Here is a 27,755-nt window from a genome sequence, read left to right on the forward strand (position 1 = left end):
TGTCGAAAATGATATGTAGTGTACACATCAATTCACCAGAAACAAACTGTGCAATTAAAATGTTTTTTCCCCCCATTCTGATGGCATAATAGCATGTGGTGTAACACTTTAAGTGTACCTGGGACAGAGGAAAACGGGCTTAATCACCAGGTGGACGACAGAGAACCAAAGAGATGTCTCTGCAGAATGTGTCAGTAAAAGGACAGCACAAAATGTGGTCCATCCACATAAATGACTCTTTACCTGCATTTTCCTTTAGCATCTGAGCTGAAGTAACTTTATTAGCATTGGCACAACACATAAGAAAGCGTACGCACTGATTTCCAAAAAGTAAACATCCTCTACTTCAGGCCTCTGTTGTTCACTTAATGTGACTGAAGGTAAATATTTAGATGGACTGCACAGGGAGGCAAACATCCAGCTCTGTCTCTCTCATAAACTGCCACAATCATAATACAAATATGTGTGAACATTACAGTTTGCATTTTGAAAGCTGCTGTATTTATTCACCAGTCTCAAACTAGTGAAAACTCAATAATTATTGAGGCAATTTCCTGCAATTACCGTATCATATAAAATCAATTTGCATTGATTCAAGACAAGCGAGCTTTGAGTGAAAACCCAGGCATATGTTCGCAGTCCTTTTATAGTGATTCTTTGAGCCCAACTGATTTCAGTATTACACAAGTAATCAAGTCATTACCTAAAGTGGACTTTCTCTGAATGCTTGTCAGGACCGTTATGTTTCCAAATTACCTCACGTACATTTTTGCCATTTATTTGCTGCTATTTCTATCTGCATATCTGCAAAAGTCAAGTGCAGATAACGGAATTTGTTGGCAATGTATTAGTCGATTACTTCACACAACATCAGTGTACACCCCAAGAATGGTTATTATTGGTATTCTTCAAATATCAGAGAATTATGACCTTAATCTGCAGCTCCTCTCAACTTAACAGTGTTTTATAGTGGATTCCAGCTAATTGTTTAGCTGACCGGCTTACAACTTTATTATTCTGGTTCACTCTCACCGCTCTCATCGTGTTGTTTAAGGCCAAACATGCAGGTAGGTGTTTTCAGCTCTAAAAGCCTACTGTGCACTACCTGCTCAGCACTATACAGCAGACGAAAACAATGTGCATCTAGCTGGTAAACACAAAGGACCACTTAGCAGCTGGCATTCATCGGGTGCCCAGAAACATCTCTCTAAATGACAAAATGCTGCTCCATTACATGCTGGATGCGTAAGAAGAAACTGTGACCAGAAAAAGTGATTATTATTTTGCGTAAAATTCACAGAAATAGAAACAGAGTTGCCAAAACTTTTTTCAGAGCTCTGATCATGCTGTAAACAATCGTATGTTTTTGTTTTACCAGATATTATGGGGGTAGCGTTACGGGTAGGCCCATAGACTGTATAATAAACAACACATGTCCATACACTAAATAAAAATGTAGCTAATATAGCATAATACATTTTTAAATGCACAGTAGCTAACGATAGCTGTGGTACTGTGTTTTTTTTTAGCTAATTTAGCTCATTTTCTGTAACCAGAGCAACACTGAAGCACTGTGGAATTAGCAAGCTAGCTACATGACTAGCCAACTGTCTGCTAGTTAGCAGGATAGTAGCTTTTAATGATTCACTTGTTACAGAAAATGAGCGCAAAAGTTGGCTGGCTAGCTAAGTAGCTAGCAAACTATACATATATTTATCTCTGGAGCTGCAGACCCACATTACAGCCCCACTAATGTGTGTTGTCATCATAACACTTAACAACAATCGCCACTTTGTTATGTAGCAAATGACCACTGTGCAATGTCTCTTACTCCTATTTCTATGGTAAAACCAAAACCTTTCCCTCCAAGTTACACAACTGCTTACATGAGTGAGAGAGTCTCATATTCCCAACTCTTACTGAGAAAAAAAGAAATCTATCCAGCCTATCATTATACTCATGAAGAAGGCACACCAACAAGACTTTGGCAATGATGTGTGTATTTACAGCTGCAAAAAGAGATCTAAATAAAGTCCAGTAAAGAGAACATTGTGCCTAAAAAAAAATCCTCAGCATGCTGTTGCTTGGAACTAACAACACCAACGCTGTGAACTTCAGTGTGGAGATGTGACAGTAAGGGCAAAGAAGAGTGAAAGAATCTGTCCAGCCCCTGACCAGGAAATGCCAAGTAAGACATACTCGAATACTTCCTCTGTGGTCTCTTATTTCAGCAGTGGGTGGAAAGAGAAACCAGGTCTGTGAGGGGAGAGAGCAGTAGCATCTGGAAGGGCCTACAGAGGAACCAAATGTAAACATATGCACACTGCATGGAGAAGTCTCAGTTAGGGAAGAGGTTTGCTGTCAGAAGTCGGATGGGGACACAAAGCTATTGGGCTTTCAATAATTTGTACAGAGTTAGTCTCTGTATTAGTAATGGCTTCACCCCAGTGAAAATTAAACTTTGATTAACTGATGAAGACCTGAAAAATGATTCCAGATTTATACATTTGAGGATTTGCTGGTTTTCTCTGTTTCATATCACTGGAAAGAATATCTTTGGGTTTTGGGATGACAGTCTTACAAAGCAAGCATTTTTAAACATATATACATATATATATATATATATATATATATTACTATATATCAAGCATTTTCTAGGCTAAAAATTTAATTGGCTTATTAAAAACAGCATATTAAGGGGAGTATTAGTACAACTACATTGTATGCTATCAATCTAAACATGAATGAAATACTTTTCTCTCCAAAACACATGGGGAATTTTCAGTGGCAAACTTTTGGCAATAAAAAGTCACAAAGACAGGTGAATGCAATGCACCTGAGCAGTTATTTTATAGACAAAAGCCAATGCTGAAGTGCCTTAAATCTGCATTCCTTATAATGGCCAGCAGGGGGCGACTCCATTGGTTGCAAAAAGATTGTAGATTGTATAGAAATATATAAGAAAATGAACCTAATTCTCCCTTGATTTATCACCTCAGTAAACATTTTCCTGATAAGATTTTGAGTTTTATGGTCCCAACATAGAGTAAAATAGATGATAAAGCAGGGCATGTTTTAGGGCGGGGCAACCTGTTAATTGATGAGCAATGTGTGCCCAATTCAGCTCCAACTTTTGTTTTCAGGTCTACTCATCACACTGAACTGAGTGAAACTGATTTTTGGAAGACAGTGTTACTAATAAGCAGTGCAAATAACACCTCATCATCACCCAAAACTGTAAAAATCTGAGGGTTAAGGCTGTTTTGTTTTTCAAATTTCACATTTGGATGCTACAATACAGATACATTAGCTTTAATTGGGTCAAAACAAGTTAAATTATGCGGCAATCATCATCAGGCTGCTCCACTGAATGTGGGTGTCGAAACATCTGGAATATTTCTGAGACCTGTAGTGCTCTGTGGAGGATACAATTCACTGAAAACCACGCTGAAGCCGAGGCAATGACGCATCCATCAGTGTCATTGACACCTCAGAAAAACTGGTGCACTAAATTCCACACATTCGTCAGAGCAACTTTGAAGGTGGATATTTACTGTATGTAATTTCAGAGAGGCTTTTTTTGTAAAAACAGGAGTGGGAGTGTGTCACTGAACAAATGAGTAAAAAAAATAACAAATGAGGTGAGAGCTGGTGAACTCACTCCGATGCTAAAAATGTCTTTAGCAACCTCTTCTTCTGACTTGTTGAGCTTTAAGTCACAATGTGAAAACCACAAAGTTGGGACACTTCAAAAAACTTAATGAAAACAGAACGCAATGATTTGAAAACTTTTGCAATCTACATTTAGTTAAATATAGTACAAAGACAAGATACTTAATGCTCAAACTGGTAAACTTTTGTTTGTGTAAATGTATATATGCATTTCTGAGTGAGATGCATTCTGTTTTTCTTTAAATTTGTTTTCCAACAGTTGGGGTTGTATGATCAGGAACTAATTATTACAATAATTCTGATACCAAAAAAAATGCAGCACAAATGCTTTATTTTATAATGATACTGGAAGTAAAAATGAGTAAGTATATACACCCTATGATTTGGATCTGCTCCAAAACCTAATGGGTTCTTCCTTGGATCAGGCTACACCGTTCCATCAAGATTGTTGAAAATCAGGCGAGTAGTTTTTCTGTAATCCTGCTGAGAAACAAATGGACAAAGCGCACGGCTGACATAACCTCCTTGAATAAAGTAATTAACCTACAATTGGTTACAGTTTTCTATAATAACAGTAGCATAACATAAAGCAGAAATACAGTTCAAACCTCTGTATTGTTGCATGACTTTGTCAAGCCTAGTTCTTCTTCTTTTTTGTCCAAAAAACATAGTTTGTAGCACCGTTTTTCTGTGAGTGACAAACCAACAGTAGTGTCAATAGGTGATAATTTAAGGTCACATTCTGCCCCAACAACCTGTATTTAGCCTGAGAAAGACCCAGACAAAAAGAGACTGCAGTGCACTGGCTTGTGCTTGTTGCTTTAAGGTGATAATTGAAGTCAGAGATTCCCTCATCTGGACTGTGGTGGCTGAACAATGAGAACAATGTCGGAGAGAATTGGGTAAGAAAATCAATGTGGAACTATAAAGCACAAAGTACTAACATTAAATTGTTGGAGCCTAATGAGGATATCCCTTTAGGTGCATTAATGACAAACAGAATATAGAAATGAAACAAGTGCCCCAGGCTATGCTTGAGCTGCAACGTGCAAGGAAATCAAAGTCCAACCGTCGTTCCAGGGGCTTAACCTGTAATTTGTGGCAGATTGTTAAGAAACATGTAATTTCGGTTCCAGGCACGCTCTTTTTTGATCCACAAGCGAGACACAGAGAGGGAGAGAGCAAAGAGGTAATCCACTGTCAACCACTGAGATCAAGGTATGCATAGGCCATGTTGGTGATGCCGGACAAAAGCTTTTGTGGTAGAACCAGGAGGATCAATAAGCCGGGGAGTAAATCATGGCTGAGTGGTGCCGGATTCAGCAGAGGCGCAGGTTTGACTTGATCATATGAGACAGCTTGTGAGAGCAGGGGATTACGACTTGATTCCTTTTTATCAGCTTTCACATCTCACTGTGCAGGGCTGCAAAGGGCAAGCACAGCTAATGATCACGACCGGGTTTATAAAGAGAAAATTGAGCTCATTATCACTGACTTCATGTGCATTTTTTCTCAAAAGGAAGAAAAGGTTTTAATCATTATAGCTATTAAATAGACACTTAATTGAAAGATTAGGAGGGAATTAAAAGGATATGAACTCGGAGAAGATCTGAATCACAAGGTGGAAGTAATTTCATCTTTAGAAAACCTTTATGTACTGTCAGAATTGAAAAAACAAAACAAAAAAAATTGTTCCCAATCATATCTCATGACTCATCTGATCTGTTTCCTTTTGCGATTTGCTGTCACAGCTGTCAACATGTAACGGTTTAAGCAACAAGATGCAAATGTGATGAAAATAGGACTTGTGAAAACACAGAAGTGCAAAGTTTTTATTATTATAAGGAGGAGGAGTAAAAGTATAGTTAGTAGTGGAAGTAGTTGTTGTAGCAATAGTAATAAAAGTATTAGACATACTCTGGTTGTAGAAGAAGTAGTAGCCGCAGTAGTAGTAGAAGACATACTATTAGCAAGTGGTAGTGAAATAAGTTGTTTTAGTAGCTGTAGAGGAAACAGTAGTAGAGGTAGAAGCCATAGTAGTAGTAGTAAGAAGAAATATGTGTTGTAGTAGTAGTAGTAGTAGTAGTGGTAGATGTTTCCATATAACTCCTGGATTTTATATTGTTGGAAAACGTGATTAGTCACCTTGACATTGAGGCACAATTTGTACGGATCATGCATTTTTTGAATTAGCAACACTACAACTAAACATGTGGGTAGTGCCCAAAAAGAAATGTGCCAAAATCCTCTGCAATATTCTCCTATTGGTATTCACCTTTGCTTTGAGCTTCAAGTGCTGCCAGGTGTGTGACCTGATTGGCACCTTATTGACAGCACTTGTGTGCATGAGTCCTGTAACTTGAGTTGAGTTTGTGTGTGCTCCAAGCGTCACATTTGTCCCTTCAGGATAAGGCAGCGTTATTTAGTGGTCGTTTCCGGACTTAGGACCCCATCTGTGAGACTGGTGAAGTCAAAGACAGACTACGAAGTGGGTGTCTCAGAAAGACAGCACCCAAAGAAGACCAGTTCTTCATCCTTGCTCCACTGAGGAACCAAAGGCTTTCTTCCAGAGACTTTTTCCTTAATACTGTGGCAGAGTGCAATCATCCAATTCACCAGGCAACCCAAAACAAAAGTGAATACCAACAGGAGAATATTACAGGGTATTTTGTCTAATTTTTTTGGGCATACCCACAAGTTTAGCTGTGTTGCTCATTACACGAATGCACGATCTTTACAAGTTTTACCTCTTTGTAAAGGTGACTGATCAGGCTATCCAATGATATATAATACACCACCAATTAGTATTATTAAAGGGGAAAAATAATGACCGAAATAACGAAAAAACTTTTTTTGAGGAGTTTATAAGAGGTAGGGGTAGGCAACCTGTGGCTCCAGAGCCATATGTGGCTCTTCAGGCCATCTACAGTGGCTCACTGTGGCTGTGACAAAGAAATTTTACAAAATGAAACATTAAGTTCTTAAGAATTTAAATATAATGTATCACTGGTGTAGGACCAAAGCAATTTGTATTCTTCAATTGTATAATGTGTAGATTATATACAGCAGCAAAAATGTTTTAAAAACATTTAAGTCAACTAAAACATGCATCATAGATTATGAAACTCCACGGGCCGGTGCCTCACCTCTAAATTTTGCCAACTTCAAGTCTAGTTTTGAGTTTTCCTTGCTAGATTAGCTTTCAATTCTAAATCTGTTGAGATATTTCTTCAGTTTCCAGGCTCTGATTTGCACTTTGGTCCTCGCGGCATTCTGACAAAATCATATTAATAAATGCTAATTATGATCTGTTATTAATGTTGGCTGGCTAATTTAGACGTAGGCTGTTTAGGCTGTTTTTCATTCATTCTAAGGCTCAAAATAAGGTTTGCGGCTCCATTCCAACTGTTTTTCTCTTATTTTGGCTGACAAGGGCTCTTCTGTTAGTAAAGGTTGCCGACCCCTGGACTAGATGAAGCAGTAACAGTAGTACGAAGGAGACACAGAAGCAGAAGAAGAAGAAGAAGAAGAAGAAGTTTTAGTGGTCGTAGTAGCAGTATACAAGTATATGCAGTATTGGATTGCTATGTGTGTGTTAAGCCATTTGTTTTGGATTGATGTCATTCCCATTATGGTGATATTCACTTGTGTTTGTGATCTGTGTGCGTGTGTGTGCTTGCATGTGTGCATGTCCTGTATCAGATTGTGTATTTCAATGAGCACACACACTTACTAACACATGTTCAGACAGACATACTGTAACTGCTGCAAATAAGGATCCGAGTTTAGTGCCTCCCCCTCAGTGCCAGCAGAGTACTGGAACACCGAAGGATACTGGAATACTGGACTGGGACCAGCCCTGCACAGAGTTCCTGCAAACATGCATGAATAGAACAATTTATGCAAGCATTTTCCATCTCCAATAAATGGAAAACTGCCCCGCCACCCCGCAAAAAAAGTAAGCTGGCTGACTGTTGCTAGGTGGCTCTCTCTCTTTTTAACTGATGGACACAGAAATAGCGCTCTTCCGACTGCGGTTATCCGGCACTCGTGTTTCCATCACACATGTAATTCAATCAGCCCGTCGTCTGTGCTAATACCCAACACATGAGCAGCACCGGTATAATCATAGCCATCACTCAACGCTCCACAACAATAGTTCATGCTTGTCTGGAACGCACAGCTGTTGGAAGACATCGCAGACGTTGACATGTTGGTCAATCAAACGTGAACCCTGTAAAATGAAACTGAAAGTGCAGGACTTGATTCAGAGTCTTTGCAACTTCAGCTGACAGTCTGGTAGTGCCGTAAGGCCATATATACCAACAAGATTTCTGATTAATTTGTAGCTTTGCTGTCAGAAGGTCTTATCTGTCATGATCTTGGAATGCGATAAATCTTGTGCGTCTTGGCAGGAGACCAAGTTAACGTAATCTGTTACTGGTGATGTCATGCCTTGCTATTTGGGAGTCATCTTCATGTGGGCATGCTCACTGCAGAGGACACATGGAAAATCATACTGAAGATATGAAATAGCTGGGGAAAAAATGCAAGGTTAGGAGTTAAGAAGACTGCTGGTGTGTTCTTTAAGTCTGAGCCATTTGTTTCCATATGAAAAAATATCTCTACTGTGATATACATCTGCCCCAATTCCGTGTGTGTGTGTGTTACCTATAAAGAAACACATCAAACACAATTCTGAAGACGGAGTGCTGGTGGTACGTAAAGACCCTTAGTGTTCCTGAGACATTTGGCCCGCATGCTGCAACTTCAGCGCCCCAATTCAAGTTCCTCTTTCATCAGACATCTCCTTCATGTCCTTCAACATCAAGCAGACAGACAAAATAATGCTAACTGTCTGTTCACTTCAAATGCCTCCTGAACCCCCGTGCATGCACAGACAGGTTCATGTTTACGTTGGCTTAGATGTAACGAAACACATGGATGATATTCCTAAGAGTCTGACAACAGCCATATCACAAAAAAGCATCTTTCCCCACGTGCACTGAGTGGTATTCAGCCAAGCGGTGATCGTTAGATTGTTCTGCCTGCTTCGTCTGAGATTTCTGCCGATCCCACGCAGGTAAATGCGGACAGATTGTGACGCTCAAAGCTTTGAAATCTGACATTTGGCACAGGACAGATCCCGGTCAGGATTAAAGATGTCATCATTTTAGATAAAGAAAACTGTAATGTGTCAGCTCTTGATAACAACACACCATGCTGTTCACATAACACACAGACTCTGCTCCCGTCTTTGGACGACTTGCAGTGTGAGGATTAAAAAACTGTAGGTTAACAATACAGCACTGTTGATTGCATTTATGTTCCACTACCTTTAATGACTGATTTTTTAAGTGCAACTAAGTGATTACATCAGACCACTCAGAAAAATCGGAACTGCACGGTTTTATGTATGACTTTGATATTAATATAAACACTATTTACAACTCTAAACGCATAATCTTTCAGCTATTGGTTTGATGATAATTTAGTCTTTAAAAGCTTAACTGTTCTCAGACGATGGCCGATTGATTCCAAGATGGCATTTCAACCAATGTGTTCCAAGCCTGCTTCGACTTGAACGATCAATACTTCTCAGACTACAAAAGAAAAATCAGAATGCTTCCAATATGGAAATCTTGTCCCATGTCCCCTTACTTTGCCTACAGATTCTGCATTCATATAGATGTGTCTATAGATATAGATTACATTACTGTGACATCATATGAAGGTGCCTTTAAACATTGGAACTCTAGTTATGACTATATATCTTTGGCTTCTCTTCTCCACAGCTCACACATTTTAAAACATTATTGCTTTCTGTTTCTGAGATAAGAATCAAAGAGAACTGTAATAAAGACTGAATATTGTGCAGCATTGCATTACTTTTTTTCTTGATTCCCTGATAGCCACACAAGGTCGACATTCAGGAAATTACTTGGAGAAAAGAAGTATGTTATTGTCCACACACCTCTCATTGTTAAACTGAGAAAGAAGTGTAATTGATTTTTATCTATCTTGTAACCTCAGCATCTCTTTGTGTTATTTGAGTTAATAGGTAACAGGTAAAAACAGAAGTGACCATATCTCTTCAACCCTTGCTGCCCTCCACTGGCTGCCTGTGAGTTTTAGAATTTATTTTAAGATTTTATTACTTGTTTTTAAAGCCCTGAATGGTCAGGCTCCTGCCTATATCCATGAGATGCTTTTACCTACGAGCTTGAATGCTGCCTGAGATCCGCCGGCACAGCTTTGCTTCTGGTCCCGAGGTCCCGTCTGATTACAAAAGGTGACCGGGCCTACGCTGTCCGTGCTCCACAGCTGTGGAACTCCCTGCCCGGCGATCTCAGGCAGGCAAGCTCAGTGGCTTCTTTTAAATCTCTTCTAAAAACTCACTTTAATCGATTAGCCTTCTCTTTAATTTCCTTTTATTATAGTTGTATGATTGCCTTGCTTTGAATAGTGACTTTAAATTGTAAATTTTAAATTTTTTAAGTCCAATGTCATTTATTTTTGTGGTTTTATTTTGTTGTTGTCAGTTCATTGTATTTGATATGTTTTATTTCTGTTGTACAGCACCTTGTAACTCACTTTTGAAAGGTGCTTTATAAATAAAGTTATTATTATTATTATTATTATTATTAATAACCTACAAGATCGAGAAAATGCAGCGATGATGACAATCATTGTGGGCGGTGAGAGGTGGCCGGTGGCCATTGTTTCTCTGTGTGATGCTGATGCAACAAGGCCAACTAAGGCCAGTTGACCTCTACTTGAACAGACTGATATCTGTTCAAGTAGAGGTCAACTATGGTCTTAGTTGTATGTTGACAGATAATTGTGCTACCCCCAAGTGGGCAAGAAAAAAAATCAATCAATGCAGGTTAAAGCAACACAATTACCTTTCTATTGTTCTCAGGCTTGCTGGTTATTTGAGCTCTTGTCACCTGCTCTTTCACTGATCAGACCAACTCAATATGAGCCCCGTCACTGGCAAGTCCTGAGCAATGGAAGAGCAGGACCTGGATGCTCAAACTGCCACTGTGTACTGAGGAAGATACTGATCATACAGATGGACTGCATAGATATTATTTTGCAGGAATTGTATGAGAAGCCACAGGATCAAACTCTGAGCTACTTCTCAACAACGGAGTGAATGTCTTGATGCTTTATAGTAATGGGTGAAAATGAACAAAGAAATCTTTTTTAACGACTCTTTTTAGCGTCCAGTATGTACCTGGTCAGCGTAGTTGTATGACATCCCAAGAACTATGTTTTCAACATGAGACGATCGCAACACGTTAATGTGACCATCACTTTTAAACACGTTTAAAGGGTTATGTCTAGGCATCAATAACACTTAAGGAACAGGATAAGGCTTAAAAACACTTATTCGGGACATAACTTCCAACGACGTGACACAAACACAAGTCTCCTGGTTGAAAGTCCTGGGTTCATTGAGTACAGGAAGTGATTGAATTGGACTGGAGTCAAGATAACCTGGCAGCTACAAGCACTGATCAAAACCTAATGAATGTGAGAAGAAAGAAATCAAAACTTTTAGAGGTGAGGCGGAATGTTACGGAGAAACTGAAGTCATATTTTGCAAAAAAGTATAAAAACTCATCTCAGAAGATTCAATACTTGAGGAAGAGAAACTGTCCGGCCACCAGGTGAGCTGTCCAGGGCCCTGGATCAAGGGACCTTTAAACAATCTGCTAGCAAGGGTGTGTTTTGAGATCAGTCTATTGCTCTAATGTATAAGTTATGTAAGATCATGATGCACATGCAAGCTTATGTCAGGAAGCATGTGAAGTGGGGATAGTGAAGGACTTTCTCAAGGTAAAGAAATAGATGCCGATCCATAACACTCCAAACGTATGCACATTCTTTCTGACACGGTGGCAAAAAGAGAAAGCATCTTTTATCCCAGCTAAATATTTAAAGTATGCATTGACTTACCAGTCCGTCACAATTGCTGATAGCCACAGAGGCCTCCGGCATGTCGCTCACGTCTCCAGTGAAAACACAGTCCCCGTGGATCCTTTCCTTGGCCTTTTCCAAAAAGTCCTCCTGCCATTCCACAAAAGCCCCCGGGGCCACCAGCCTCCTGTTGGCCCTCAGACGGAGGTGCAGTTCTTTCCCAAACACAGTGACATTGAAAAACAAGTGCTGCATCGAGGCAGGGGTGACCGGGGGCATCTCTGGGGCACCGCGGGCCACCCTTCTTCTACTGCCAAAGGCTGAGGCGGCATCAGCATCAGCATCAGCAGCACCTTTACTTCCACTTCCAGCAGAGACCACGTGAGAAATGTACCGGCCACGGGAGTCTGTGCTGAATGGCACGATAAGACCATATTCACTTAACTTTCCAGAGAGTTTTTCTGATGGGACAGATAGTGTCAAGTGAGAATCACATTCACAGACCTATGGCATGTTCTTATGGAAAAAGACTATAAAGCAAAGTAAGCTGAGTGACTGGAGAACTATAGATACTTATACAAAGCACAAAGATAGCTCAGAATTAATGTTATCTTCACAAACTCACTAAGAAAAATTCCAATCAATCATGTTTATATATTAATTTATTGAATCTTTGGTATTATGAGCAAAATCCCTGTGGACATAAAGGGAAATCTGGCAGTCATTGTATTGACTTTACCCAGAGCAGTAAGGCTGTCACACACATTATGGAAAGCAGTAAATTAAAAAAAAACATTTAAAAAAATGATTATTCATCAACATTTAGACTTTGGGGTGCATTTCTAAACACAGTGCAACAAAATAGAAAGTAAGTGGTCAACTCACCATGTGTTTCTGCAGCAAAAATATGATCCAAAAATAATTGAGTGAGTGAAAAGCACATCAATAAATACATACAATCCATAGCGAAGGCTATAGTGTTAGAGCTGCCACTTCAGCGCTGAGTTTTCCTTTCTGTTGTAAACTTTGAGCAGAGTTCTTCCTCCTGAAAAAAACCCACAAATGCAGGAGAAAAGTCCTCACAGTTGAGCTGCAGCGAAGCAGCCGGGCATTTCTGAGCGTTTCCCTCTAGACGCCAAACTGACGGATATTCACAAGTTGTTTCCAATCTTTTGGCCTGTGCTGAACTGCATAGACCAAGACTGCCCCATCCATTTAGGGAGTTAAGAGGGGGGATATCTGGGGTGCTGATGACGACAACTCCCCGGTAAAAACCGGGACGGTTTGAAGAGGTAGCCCAATTTTTTTTTTCTTCTTCTCCTTCGTCCCCCTTCCTTCTTCAGATAACTTTTTAAAGGAAAGAGAGCAAGTTAACGCACGCCTACGCTGAGAAAAAAAAGTCGGAAGAGTTCAGATAAAGTGTGCAGAGACAGAGTGTCCCGGTGGTGAAACATCTGCCGTCCAGTCGTGCACCATTACGCACCAATGGTTCGGCTGCGGGACTCTCAACTGCTCAACTTGAAGCCACTAGCAGCCAACAGTGGGAGCGCCTTCTCTCCACTAGACAGCCACATATTTAGCTAAGCGACTTTTTCAACCCCCAAAAAAAACAAAACAAAAAGGAAGAAAGAAACTGGAGAAAACGATCTCCAAAGTCCAGCCCCACAGCTAATATCCAGTCTTTACATCTATGTGTCCTTCTTTAAGAGGGTGATTTGTTTCCCTAATGCACGGTAATAACTCATGAAGGTTTACAGTAGTCCACAAACACATGTCAGCGATACCATGGCAATAAATCAGGCATGGTCGAGGTCACAACTTTCCACTGCACGTGCATTGGAAAAGTGGGTGACTTGTTTGTATAGAAATCAACTTATTATCTCAAATTGGTCTACAGGCAGACATCAGGCTCATATTGTAAATCAAAGAAGTAAATAAAAAGAAATATAAAATACAAAAGTATTTGAATATTAAGAACACAGAAAATCATTCATTCATATTTGTAGTTTTGGTTCAAATAGAGCATTACATGTTCAAAAAGCACATTATTTATCTCATATAGTCTGAATATACCTTCATTCACTCTTTATTTGCTCAGATTTAGTGCCTGTCTCTTTAAGGACGTCCCAGATAAAGCCCAGTCCACTCTGATTGGTCAGTGTTTCCAGGTCTTCCACATCTGCACATCATGACAAGTTTCCTGCTAGATGTAGCAATTTTTCAGACCCTCTTAGTGCTGACATTTGAAAAAAAAAAAAAACAAAAAAAAAAAACAAGTAACTAGTGACAAATCAGTTAAAGGAGAGAAAGTAATTTTCCCATGCTCAGAGTACAGTTCACAGCTGTCATGCCAACAGAGCGAGTCTCCTTCCCATCTTGCACCAAGATGGGAAGGAGACGGTATTAATATAACACCTAAATGTCCCTTATTATCAAAAACATCTCACTTTTTACAATGTGAGACCTTTACAATAACGCTTATATGCACATACTTGCATTGAACTGTTGAACTTGTGCAAATATACTTTCATCAGCTAATAAGACACTTCAGCATTTGGAGGTAGATAACTCTTAGAAAGTGAGTACAAACTTTCTTCTTTGTGTAACCTCAGCGAGGAAACTCTGTGTGTGGAAACATAAATAGAGAATATCACAGTAAAAAAGACTGTAAATTTGCCTATCTCTTACATTAAAATTGTGTTTTTTATCTCTTCAGAGCCAGTATGGAAAGACCGAAAATGGTTTCTATGTACATATTTTTTTAGGACAGGCCCCCATGTATTCAGAGCCAAATAAAGTTAATTTCAAGGCAAGGTAAAGTGCCATGTCATCATAAAAGCATATTTACTCTAACCACTTATGTTCTGTGTCTATTGCATGCCATTCCAGTATCAACAAAGCATGCCTTGCATGATCCCAATGAATGACCTCATGCAGTTTGTATCTCAAGTTTTCATAATGTGGACTAATCCTGCAGATGTCACTGTGAGCATATGTTCCATTTGCAGAAAGGGAACAAATCCAAAACCATCATTAGCAGCTTAGAAGGTGTGAAAACTCTACAGTAGATTTCATCAGTGGAATGACAGCCTGTTAAAACTTTGGATGACTGCTCAAGCAACCAGGCCTTTTCTTCTTCTTCTTCTTTTTTGGCCCTGGCTCACCCTGCTGGAGTCCAGACTTCATCAGACATGACCATGCAGAGACTCAACCAACAACTCTGGAATCCGTCTCTGAGGAGGAGAAAGGGGGTTGGGTTGAAATGAGTTTTGACTTTCAGGTACTTTTTTTTTTTTTCAAGAAAAAAGGTGTCTAGACTGGAGATTCTTTCCCCCTCCACAGTTCCTCGACTGAGTCTGGTCTGTGTACAACATCCCCCATGCAGCGCCTATACTCTCACTCTGTGGCTAATTACCTCCATGTTCCCACAATAGTCAATGTAGAGCAGGTGTGGGTTTTTAATGCAGTCATCCCCCCAGGGCGGCAATGAGCGGATTGCATGGTGATCCAGAGTTGTGCATTAATAAGCGATGGAAACTAACCACAGCATTAAGAGATGGAAACCATTAACAGCCTTGTCAGAAGTTTTTATGCCCTTTTTCCATACTGTTGTGGAGTGTTTTTTGTTGTTTTTGTTTCATTTGTGTCTTAAAGCCAGGATGACATTCCACAATATAGCATAGTATTCAATTAGAAGCTTGTTTTTTCCTTTCTGAAATGAAAAGCTCCACTCGCAGTCTGTGGTTAAGTCCACACACCAGAACAATTTTCAGCTACAGCGCTCGCATTAGAACACTCTGTCCTTCAAAAACAGGAATCAAAAAGCAAAGCTTTTATTCTCTTGCCTCGAAGAGAATACAACTCTTGAGTATTTTAACAATTGCAATGTAGAGATTCATATAAGAAAGCCAGACCTCTTAAGAAATAGGATTATTGACTATCAGCAATTGAAAAAGAAAAAAAAAAGGTCTCAATCAAACAGACACATCGCAATCTGCTGCGGAGCAATGGTGGAATGTAAGTACATTTCCTCAAGTACAATTTTGAGGTACATGTACTTTACTTGATTATTTCCATTTAATGTAACTTTATATGTCTACTCCAGCACATTTAGAGGCAAATTTTGTACTTTTTACTCCAGCTTTAGTTACTTTTCAGGTCAATATTTAGCAAAAAAACATGGTCAATTCAAAGTGTTTCGACGTTTTTTTTAATTTAACCTCATAACAGTATATTAAAAAAGCTCTGCTCTGCTCATGATCTTTACAAAAAATGCATCAATAATAATAATAATAATTGCATAATATATTTACAATATACATATAAATATGAGAAGATTCTGCATAACACATACTTTTTCTTTTGATGCTTTCAGGACATTTTGATGCAGATACTTTTGTACTTTTACTTAAGTTTTGAATGCAGGACTTTAACTTGTAGTGGAGTAATTCCCAGTCTGGTATTAGTACTTTTACTTAAGTTAAGGATCTGAAAACTTTCTCCACCACTGAAGAGTAGTTAGTCTAGTCTTTGAGGGTGGAGCTGCAAAGTAATTAAGCTTCTTCCACTGTGTTTCCAGCAACGAGGAGCAGTTACAGTACAGTGCGTGGAGCTTTGGATGCCTCAGTGTGTGCTGTAATGTGGTCTAGCCATGCCAGCGTGCTGAGAAAATATGTGACTTTTCATCTCTCGAGATGCAGGGAGATGCAAAGCAGCTGCTAGTCTGCCCGACAGCTTGAGGGGAAGAGAGGAGCGTCTGCATTTGCCAAGTTACAACTCAGTGACTTGAAGAAGTTGTTATTATGGTCCTCTGCCCCGTGTGGATGGAGGGATTTAGGACTAAATGAGTTTCACTTGACCTTCCTTAGGAAAATGTAATTAGTCTGTAATAAGTGTGGGAGTCTTTTTCTGTTGCAGCTCCAATATGTGTCATTCTATTTGTGTTACAGGTTTAACCTTCATGACTTTCTGTTTGTTTTTTTTATACCTCAAAAGAATACTCAACAGTTTTCAATTAAATTTAGTGGAAAGTAAAAGAAATAGTTTGACACTTGTTGGACACAGTGTCCAACAAATACTCTTTAAACAACAAAGAAACAAGTTTTGTCAATGCACTCAAAAACAAAATATAGAAGCATTTTCTGATCTGATGCCTCTATTGGATTGTGGTCATGCTTTTGAAAAAATGAAGCTGAGTATCGGTTTTAAACAGGAAACAAACAGCTGTCTCCCGTGTTAAAGTCAGATGTTTGGTTGGGCTAGTCATCAACCACAACCTGTTTTTTACTCCTGCTTCCACTCCAAAGTCTGAACTATGGTAGGCAATGAGGCCAAATGCACAACAGCTCAAAACATTTTCATTGGTAGAATTGTGCTACAGGTTCAGAAACAACTCCAGTTTAAAATCACATCAAAAACACACAACAAAAACCTGTTGTAAATTAAAACAACATACAACAAACTTGTATACATGATATAATACCCTACAATACATCCATGCTATGCATGACTTTGGACTTTCTTAAATAGCATTTTTCTGTTGCATTTGTTTTTCTGTGTCGGTGTGTATCTTTGATTTGGTATGCATTTTTTTAAATTAATTTCTGAAGCTGCAGCACATTTATCCTTGTTTTAGTCTGTCTGTTGTAGCACTTTTGCCTTTTGTCAGCCACCATACTAAAATAATCAAACCATCTGCCGGCTCTTACTTCATATTCAATTACCAGTCACTGAATCTCTACTGAGAGGCATATTTCCAAAAATATCAAACAATTTATTTTCCAATTGACCAATTGTTTGAAAAGGGCCGTTTACTTCTGAGCATATCACGTTTGCTGCCCCTTTGAGGTAGAGACGGTTAGCGCTTTTTGTCCTTTTCCACTTACCGTAGTTTAGCTCTGCACAATGAAGTATGGGATCTGTAGTTTTCCTCTTATGTGTATTTGTCTTTGAGCCCCAAAATTAAAATGTTTATGGACACAAAGGTATATTACTTACTTAACAAAACTCATTAAATACTTACCTTGAAGCCGTATAATCTTTTTGCAACATGTAAGAAGCATAAAACGTTACGTCGCTAATCGCGTTAGCGTGTCAATTACTTTTCTAATGTTACGTTAGCATCATGCTAGTCGCTAGCTCAAGATAGCCGTTGTTGACAGATAACCAAGTAGGTGTGCATTGATTTCGCCTAATAAATATACTATAAATACAACAAAACGTGAAGCAAATAATACACTGTTACCTTGTATCTTTGCCTTGTAGATGTTAGTATTTTTAAGACTTGATATTCTCCTTAAAACAGCATTTTATACAGCAATCTCACAAGGTCCATTTAGTAGAAAGAGCTTTCCATCATATCGTTATTAGTTTTGTAGTGTTATTTTTTAGGCCTTATTTATAGTCTATGGTTTAGGCCGAGGGACAAGGAATACGGTCGTTGTGTTAAGCCCCAGCAGTGTCGCCACCATGTGGTCGTTTATTTTGAAAAACTGAAAAGAAATACATTTTTACCTAGATTTGAGCCAGGGGAATACCTAGGTGTAAATAAAGTTAAGGTCCTATTCACCAATAGTATTCTGTCGATCACTCCGTGCTAATTTTAGAAAAACACAAACAGCTCTTTGTGTGATGAATATTCAGAAACTGTTTTACATCTATTTTGGTATTGTTCTCACACCAAAAAAATCTGGCAAGACATTTGCAGATTTGTCATTGGTCACATCTTCAATTTTAAGTTGTGATGGGAAAATGTGTTGTTTGGTTTCCTTAAAATCATTAAATATTTGGCAAAGTTCTCCATTCCTAAATGTAAATTTAGCAATAAAGAAACTAATATTGTACACAGTAGGCCTATATGTCTCTCTTTGTCTGTCTTTCAAAATTAAACGAACAAGAAGGCTATCAAGATGCTTACGGTCTGTACGCTTTTTTAGTATCTTTCTATCGTCTGATAACCCCCCTGGCTCTTTATCTGTTACTGTTCTATTTGTTTACAAGCCAATGTATACTGGACATTTGTTTTGTTATTTCTTTTAAATAATACAATAATGAATTAAGTCATTATCTACCATTATCTGGTTTAACAGTCTTTCCCTCACTCCTCCAACTTATTTTAGCCAATTATAGTCAAAGTTAGTCGGCTACAAAAATGTGTGATTTAGGGCAAAAAATAATTGAGTTCTTGTAGGTTAGATCTCTTCGATCTCCATAACTCTTAAACATTATTGTTTCAGGTGCATTTGAAGTTATCCCTAAAGCAATATTGTGATGCATGATTAACCTAAAGAGACAACAAACGCTGCAGTAATAAGTCGAACTCAGAGTTTCTTTGGTAGCAGGTACAAAGTAAAATTCTGCTCGAGCATGTTCAAGTTATGTCACCAGAGATCAATTGCAGAAAGATAAAAGCCATACTTCAAACTGAATAAACAAGTTTGATTGATATTCCTGCACAACATAAGAAAAACAAAACATGATTTATGAATTTCTTTTACATAGCTTATCAAAACAACTCAAATCCACTTTGACTGATATTCCGTGGCTTGCATGCACATTCAGGTCAGAATAATAGCCACTGACACATTGCATTTGCACACTTTATTGTTACAAGCCACCTGCAAGCAATCAGAGGAAAAAGAGGGTACCTGGAAACATTCAGCCATGAGGACATCATCAGAAACTGACTAATAAATGAGCATAACCATGATCAACAGTGCCAAAATGTATTTATTTATCAATTTCCCAACATGATCAGAATAGCAAAATATATATTTTTGGTCTCTTTCCAGCCAATCATGCTTCATGAAGGCTATGATGAACATGACTTGTCATGACTACACCTGCTTGCTTTAAGAACAATAAAGAAAGAGTGATGTGGGTAATTTGAAAGCATTTCAAAAAGTAGTAGCAGTAAATATGTGTTTTTTTAAATTACATGTCTAATTTTTTCTCTTAGTTAAGACTCAGATAGTTTGGCATTTCCCCTCAGGGAGCGACATCATCTCAGCTCTGCTCCACATCTGAACTGAGATGTTTTTTATTGCTAGACCCTTTAAAATGTCCTTGTTAGTGATAAAGACACACGTCTGCCTGCCCAGTGCAATACGTTCTGGATCCAAGGAACATCTGGCAGAGTAGAAATAAGAATATCTGCACAGCAAATAGCTTTCATTTGAAGGATGTCAATGCTGTGTTACCTTTTAAAGCCCACTGCTTCTCCTCACAAAATGCCACAGCATAAAAACCCTTCAGAGGGAAGCTCTTTTGTGTGGCTTATTTACATTAAGAAGGCGAAGATTTTCTGCTGTAGTGTCACAGTGTCAGCCATGTCATTGTAGTCTGAAAAAAAAATTATAATTTACCACAAATTCACAGCAAAATAGCAGTCCCACTAACGTCAGAATCCTTTGTGAAACAGGGTCCTATCTATGCAAGTTAAATATTCTAGTTGTGTCAAGATACAGTCTGCGTACAGTCCTTTTCAGGATTAAACCCAGTAAAACTTGAATAATTTTTGCTCTTAAACCTCAAGTCCAATCTTTTCAGAGCAAAACCTCGTCTGATATATTCCGAAAGATTGAATGAAGGAGGGAAAAAAAGAGCATCCAAGAGCTTCTCTATCAATCCAATCAGTATTTTTTTTATCCTGCTAGCTGAGACTTTTCATTACCTTGCTCAGCGGTGTGTGTAAGACCTAGCCTATCAGGGATTGTGCATTATTGCCCCCCAGTAAATGAAGGTTTAGAGATATGAGAACATCTCTTCAAATATTCTCACCGTCTTGCTATTATTGATCAAATCCCTGGGAAAACACTTGAGTCTTTGAGGTGTTTGTAATGCTGCCTTTATCCACACAAGAACAATCAAAGAGGACGGCGGCACACACATGCACCCCTGGCACCAGCGCACCGTGCCTCCTCTCCTGAGCAGCTCTCTCATCTGCAGAGGGAAGCTTTTCACATGAAGTTCATTACATCCCCTCTCTCTGCTCACCTCTCAATGCTGCTCTTTGTCCACCGTAATCTCGGGATCCTTCAGAACCGCTAGCTTGAGTTTCACATTGGGGAGTATCTCAATGAGTCTGGAAAGGATTTCAAAGGCGAGGGGCCGCTATATCATCCAAGCATGGTCCTCATGTCCTGGGCTTATCTTGACCTGGAGTCAAGTTGGCCACATGCTGCAACTGGATACCCCCTCTCCATATCCGAATGTTGTTTTAACCAATTTGTCTCTGTTGGTGGAGTTAAGAGAAACAGACACTGCTATATAAAAGTGTTTGGGTTGCTGCATTTATCTAATATATCTCCTAGACTGTGCCAGACGTCTAACAAAAAAAGGGATAAAGTTGCCCATAAACTGAGATGATGTGGATATGAAACAAGTGTAACAAACTATATAAAAGGAGTGTTTCAATCTCAACCACTTGGTTTCCATTTACAATAATCCAGGATAGGCTGTGGTGTGATAAAATCCTAACAACTTCCGTACTCCCAAAGATAAGCCTGCTATGCACTTACAAGACGGGAAGTGATCTGGGATATCAGCCTTTCAAAGCAGGCCAGCAAAGCCAAGTGAGCTTCACTGATGTGCCGGCCGGTGGCTTTTAATCCCCACACAGCCCTCCATTCTTGTGTGGGTGACCAAGTTTTTTTTTTAATTAAGACCTTACCTGTCCACATCAAAAGGCAAGTCAGATTAGTCCTTTGATCTGCCTAAGCTCTTTATTACTGTATATGGAATATGTTAAGATTTCAGCCCAACAATGAATCATCTGTTTTGTGTAAATGTGTGCTGCTCGACGCTCATAACCTGCTCTGCTCTCAGAGGTTGGCACTGACATAAGACGAAGAGGCCGTCCGGATATACGAGCGGCTTCTTAGCGGTGCGTATCTGGAGCAAAAGATGATGCCGAGATAAGGAGGAAAAAGTCAGGAAGCCGAGGAGGGAATAGACAATTATTTGGCTCCCTCGCTGAATCGGAAACTTCAATGAAACAACGCAGAGAGAGTTGTGTTCAAAATCCTCCCACACTTTTAAATCCAAATCCCTCTTCTCTCCGTAGAAAATCCAACAATAAATGATAACAAAAGCAGCGACAGGCTGTTAAATCTATTTGAATTATTTATTTATTTGCCCCCCAAAAAGAAAATAAATGGCACATACAGTGAAAAAAAGCCCAATGCATTTCTTCCATGAAGAGTGCCTGTGTGAAAAAACAACATTAACTTAAGAGCATAGCTAAAATGTTAGGGTGTTATTACAACCTACACGTTTTCTTGTGTTATGAAGTCGAACAAAGATAGCTTTGCAACATCCTCTCAAACATAAAAAGCTATTTCAATATTAACCTTTATGCTCAATTATTCTGAATCAGTTATTTACAGTGTAAATGTTCTGATACATTAACAAAAAAAGGTCAAACAAATAGTAACACAATGCATCTGGAGGAAGGATTTATTTTCTGGCTTATCTTACTGGTATTAAGGCAGGATTCAAGGTTTTTAAAGCACACTTTGAGCTAAAACTGCAACTAAACACATAGCAACAAAATAACCAAAATTATAAACAGAAAAGGGTTTAGAAGTTAAAGAAATACTGTACAGTTAAAGTTATTTCTGCCTTGTTTGTTCTCCTCATGGACTGCAGTCAACCCAAGCTCGCTCTCACGTTATTGGTCAATACTTCACAAACTACAAAATTAAGCTTTTCCAACCTAGTGACAGAAGCGAAGGGAGGCGGGACTTTGGAACAGTCAATTGTTACCCTGATTGGCTGACAAGGCAATTATTGTCTTGTGAATTCGGTGACTTATGCAGCTTTTGTCCAAATACATTGATGCCACCAACATATGCTTCAGTATATCTCTCAAGTAATGCACTACTAATAGGGTAACACATAAAAAAAATCCTGTCGGCAGGCAGATTAAGACAAGGAAGAAGAATGTGTTGAATAAAAACAATATCTCTGGTTCTTCAAATCACATTAAATAAGTGATGTAAGCATTTCATGGGACTTAAAAGAAAGTTTTCCTTAAAAAAGTTTGCAATTCTTAAGCAACATTGCTCCAATGTTTACAAATGCAAAATAACATAACACATTTCTGACATGCTGTACTGTTAGTACCTGTATCATGACACGTGTGAATAAATGTAAAAAGAAACAGATGGACACATTACTGGTGTTTTTTTACCGTCGCTAAAGAAACTCAGCAATTTGCACAAGAAGTCCACTCTTATCGGCTTACGGATGCATTTAAATAACAAGAGCTTACATATGTACACAGGGAACCTTCTCAAAAATGGAAAACCTCAAGTCGAACAACTGGTGAGCCAGCAGCTGTGCTGAGAAGAAAAGGACAGGGCTTAAGAAAAATATCAGGTCACGCCACAGCAAACAGTTGTGACATACAACCAAAATTGTTGGCTGACAACACAGTGGAATTTGCTTCTCTTGTCCATAACAGCATTTAACTCGTCTTGTTCCAACTGGGTTTTTTAAAAGGCCTCAAAAAGAAACCTTAGTTAAAAAAAACATAAATATTAATCCTTTGAAATTCTACCATTCATTAAAAAAGGCAAAGGCACAAATATCAACTTTTAATATAGGAGTAACATTTTGCTAAGACTCTAAAAAATGTTAACATCACAAGTTTTTTTGGAAAAAAAAGAAGAGAAAAACAATAGATGGAGTGAAAGTATGCATAATTAAGGGGTAAATATAGAAGGCATGATAATGTTAATGTAAATGTCTTTTATTGTGAAAAGCACAGTACTGTTTTGGTGTGTTCACAGTGATCGTCTCTCTCAGATGAACTCCCCTCGGAAAGGAAGTGACTGAATGTTTTGCTGTTGCCAGCGGCAGCGCAGCCTGGCCAGCGGCGTGTCCCTCGGGTTTTCAAACTCAGAGAAGCCCAGCTGGTTGAGGATGTCATAAACTCCGGCTCTCGCAGCCACCTACCACAGAAACACACGAAATGTTAATGAACAGGCAACACAGCCAGCCAGCACACAAACACTTTGACCACTCTTTTTAAGAGTTAAAGCATGTTATCTGATGGTTTCCTACATGTGCAGCTGTTACACTAGAACAATAGGCCTCTACTGGGGTTTGGAAACAACAGGAAGTGGTAGAAGAAGTATTTAAATCCTTCACTTAAGTAAACATATCGACACTGCAGTGTAAAAATATTCCAAAATTATATTTTATGTCATATTTAACATGGCCAAAGTTTCATATAATGAGGTATGTAAAAGTAATCCCTGTGAGCAAAAACCTCTGGCTGTTCTGAACAGTTTTTCCTACTCTCGGCTTGAAATCGTGACAGATTTCTTTGTGTTTATCTTCTTCAGGTACATTACTACAAATTATGCTTGCTGCTACATGTAGCTGCATGCTAACGTGAGGGAAACTTGTAATCTTGATAGCCCATGATGTTAATTTCTCCTTAATTTCGGTTCACATTCCTGTTGCAATATGTTTGATCAATACTTTTTGATTTAGTAGCTTTTATTGGTGATTTTTCAGTAGTTCCGAATCACCAGAGGCCTCACGATACGATATTATCCAGATACTTCAAGACGAAGTCACGATAAGATATTATTGCAATTTTAAGCATTTTGAGATATGGAGAGTACTACGATACAATATGATGAGATATAACTGTTTAACTTTTTTAGTCCACAAAATTAAATTAAATCAAGAATTGAGAGTTTTCAGTCAAATTGAACTGAAGTGATGTATGGACGACAACAATTGCAGCATTTTCAACTTTATCTCAAGTTTAAGCTTCACATAACATAAAAAAACTAACTGCCTAACTTTGGAGCGCTATTTTCGACAACTTCCCAACACGATATCCTGACACACTATGCGTCTCATAGATATATAGGTACTATATGTAGTCTATAGTGCCTATAGATTCCTCAAATCTTCTAGTTTTATATGATGCTCCAGTATATTCCTAAAAATGAGGGGGGAAAAACACATTGGCCGTCGGAACACTAAATATCAATACTTGGCGGCCATGAATCGATATAATATTGCCACGCAAAATATCATGATACTATGCTGTATAGATTTTTTCCCCCACCTCTATTTTTCAGTTAACTATTCCTTTATAGCCTGTTGTAGTCATTCTCTGGCTGCAGAGTGTACAGAAACACCCAGAGCTCAGCTGCAAAAAACTTGAACACGCTGACCAAACAGAACAGTCTGAGTTTTCTGGGAGCGTGGCTTAAAGAGACAGGCGCTAAAATGGAGTGTTTCAGATAGAGGGTGAATAGAGGTGCACAGCCATGGGCAGTATATGAAAAAATATGCTCTTTTTTTTAACACTAAAGCATGTATAGATGTTCTATTAATAACCAAGAATACTAGCGTTAGGCTGAAAATGAGCAGAATAAGGTCCCCTTTAAAGGAAAACCTGTAGACTGAACTTTCCAAAGTCTCAGAAAATAACCCTGATGATATTACAGGGAGGTCATCTTCAGACAGATTATATACATTTTTTATACCTGGAAGCTTTTATAAATGTTCGGGAAGTTATCGTGTGTGAGTGAGTGTAAGAGCCTCCTTGTGCATTATGACTGCTTTTAATTATGAAGTTTATCATTGAAAGGTTCTGGACTATTGTATAAATGTATAAATTAGCATAAAATTTAAAACAGCTACCTGACTTTTGCACCTAAGTGCATTAACGGTAGAGCTTTGGAACACCATAGGAACAGCATATATGATAGAGTTTTTCCTCTGAGTCATTACTGAATGAATGAGGACAGAGAGGAACATGGCGAGATGTCTCTAGAGCGAGAGTCCAGTGTTCGTGTTAAGCGGCGGGTCACGCTGACTCATGGTCTGCACCAGAAGACTCATGGGAAGCACCATGGACAACCAGAAACATCTGGCCATAAAGCCAAACAAAACAAACAAATACAAACAAAACCCCAGACACCGACTTCCCTGCAACAACTTTAAAGATTGAATACCCCATTAGAAGTGCCACAGCTTGTCCAGTTTACTCTGCAGGAGGGGTGTCAAATCCTGTTAACAGAGTGTGCCAAATGTATTCATTTTCATCGATCTTTGTATTGATTTTCACACCGCAGCCCAGTTAAAAAGGAATCACCAGCTGTTGGCAGGCTTGTAAGACCCGAGGAGACATTCAGGGCATGACACAGTCGGGGTAACGTGGCCTCAAACTCTTTGCCAGTTTAACCTCTCACTCTTCTCCTCAGGCGGTCGAAAAAGTGGAGTTGAGAGAAGTGTGCGAGAGGAAAAAATGTTTAAATAAGGGCATCACAAAATTGAAAAATATGACTGTGGCTATGTTCTTGAGGCTGTGAGGTAATCCTGTACGGAGCACTTTTCAAAAATGCACTGTCAGGTTGAATGCTGAGGAGGACATAATGGAACAATGAACAGGAATAATAGTATCAAGATATCCCTTTCACTAACAATGATTATAGCTTAGCTGGCCAGCTTTGTGCAGAAATAAACACAAGGCACTGCGGAGTGTGGTCTAGATTACCTACTTGCTGACCATGCAAAATCAAATCTCACAATAGATATCATGTAACGCTGAAAATTTTGCTTTGTAGAGTTGACGCTGGTTCAAACCTTCCCTCAGTCCTGCTGTCTCACTATGAACATATAATTATGCAGCCTCTATTGTCCTGTCTTAATTTTATAGCGAATGCATGCACTGAATGTAACTTTAAGCACATGAACGCTTGTATTTGATGTTTTCCTGGAAGGCTGCCAGCATGTTTGCTGTATGAGGTCTTCGGTGGGAACAAATGAGTGGGTGCAGCTGAACCATTAGTCAGTGGATGGGACTCCCAAGAGGATTTCTGTATTTGTGCTGTTAACCAGGGTACTTAACCTGACTCATCCACTCCACAGCCCCAGCTGTCTAAATAGGGCCTGAGAGAAAACTCTGAAACAGTTAAAGAACGGATGTTGGGGCGGTTGAGATGAAGAGGATAGAGAGTGACTGTATGCTATCTCTGTGGGTCAAAGTTAAACACTTTGTCATCTTCTGGTTTTTAAAGGACTACTCCACTTTTTGAATCACATACTGAATCCCTCACAAAGGACTTCTCACATCACTCCAGCAACAAAATCTACTTATATAACACTTCCATAACATGCCGATGCCCCCTTGTAGCGCCAAAGTGCTGCCACAACTATCAAGATTGATGTTGGTAGTCAAATAGGGCGCCTCAGGAATGACTTCTTAAACCCGAAAGTAAGTTAGCATTTTAGCGCCCTGGGGTCTTTTCTCTCAAACTCAATGAGGATTTTGAATGGGTTGGTGGTTGGATGCCTGAAATAAGGCCTGTGATTAACACGAGCTGAAGAGAAGCTTGTGTTTTGTTGTGCACCATTAAATGCATTTTACTTAGTTTTTTAAAAAGGTGGTTGCTAACAAGTGGCTAAATGAGACTACTGTGGTGGTTGTCGTCATCATCATACCGGACATCGATGGGAACTCTCTAGTCTGCCTCACAGCTTTTAGTCGTTTTATACAGAGCTCTTGCAAACTCTTGTAGACTGTAGATTAGTTTAATAATCAATTTATCAGGCTACGGTTTCCCTAGCTTGTCAAAACCGCTGGTTAGCGTGTTGAAGACCGTCTGAAGCTAACGGTAGTGACATTCAAGTCATGCGACTATGGTGTAGTTCGCTATAGTATAACGTTAGCTTTTTACTTCTGTCTGCTGCATTAAGGCTTCATTTATCAAGATTATCCTGCTGAACAAAATGAGTCAGCTTCAGAAACATGTGTTTGCCACGGACCGTATTTTCTGCAATGATCCAAAATCCAATGCAAAAATCCCAAAGGGTGATTCTCAATAGACCCCATGGTTATGCTACTTCTGGGTTGGCTTACAAAAATACATAATTTCGTTTGCTCTCTATTGCAAAATTATATAATTAAAATAGAAAGTTCAGCTAGTTAAACCCACTGTAGGTTTGAATAATGTTGCTTTGCTAAGTTAGCTACACCTATACTGAAGTTAAATGAAGGAGAGAGATGCGTTTCCTTGCGCTCAACAAAATTGTGCAGAAATTAGGCATTTATGAGGCTTTGCAGATTGTGTCATCTGACAACGACAGTTTTCAATTGTCAATTGTTCCTTATGAAGAGTGAAAAA

General features: G+C 39.0%; 2 protein-coding genes and 1 long non-coding RNA gene across 6 annotated transcripts in view; all 3 read right to left on the bottom strand.

The window, feature by feature from the left end:
* LOC131959570 (A disintegrin and metalloproteinase with thrombospondin motifs 14) overlaps positions 1-13,852 on the bottom strand; it is a 51,332-nt gene extending 37,480 nt beyond the window's left edge. The window contains exons 1-2 of the mRNA XM_059324776.1: positions 12,484-13,852; positions 11,638-12,059 (exon numbers count right to left, since the gene is read on the bottom strand). Coding sequence (XP_059180759.1) covers positions 11,638-12,059; positions 12,484-12,562 — 501 coding nt within the window. The 5' untranslated portion in view covers positions 12,563-13,852. The remainder of the gene's footprint in view (positions 1-11,637; positions 12,060-12,483) is intronic.
* LOC131959571 (uncharacterized) lies at positions 3,987-4,363 on the bottom strand. Its single transcript, XR_009389486.1, has 2 exons — positions 4,281-4,363; positions 3,987-4,155 (listed from the first exon to the last, which is right to left on the bottom strand). It is a non-coding gene; the product is annotated as an uncharacterized LOC131959571 (long non-coding RNA).
* A 9,327-nt stretch (positions 13,853-23,179) lies between the features above and the next one.
* The window catches only part of pald1a (phosphatase domain containing paladin 1a), a 66,171-nt gene continuing 61,595 nt past the window's right edge, over positions 23,180-27,755 (bottom strand). For all 4 annotated transcript variants that reach the window (XM_059324573.1, XM_059324572.1, XM_059324574.1 and 1 more), the window contains exon 20: positions 23,180-23,552. In XM_059324573.1, coding sequence (XP_059180556.1) covers positions 23,403-23,552 — 150 coding nt within the window. In that variant the 3' untranslated portion in view covers positions 23,180-23,402. The remainder of the gene's footprint in view (positions 23,553-27,755) is intronic.

Source organism: Centropristis striata, chromosome 21, assembly GCF_030273125.1.
Source record: "Centropristis striata isolate RG_2023a ecotype Rhode Island chromosome 21, C.striata_1.0, whole genome shotgun sequence".
Classification (NCBI taxonomy): domain Eukaryota; kingdom Metazoa; phylum Chordata; class Actinopteri; order Perciformes; family Serranidae; genus Centropristis; species Centropristis striata.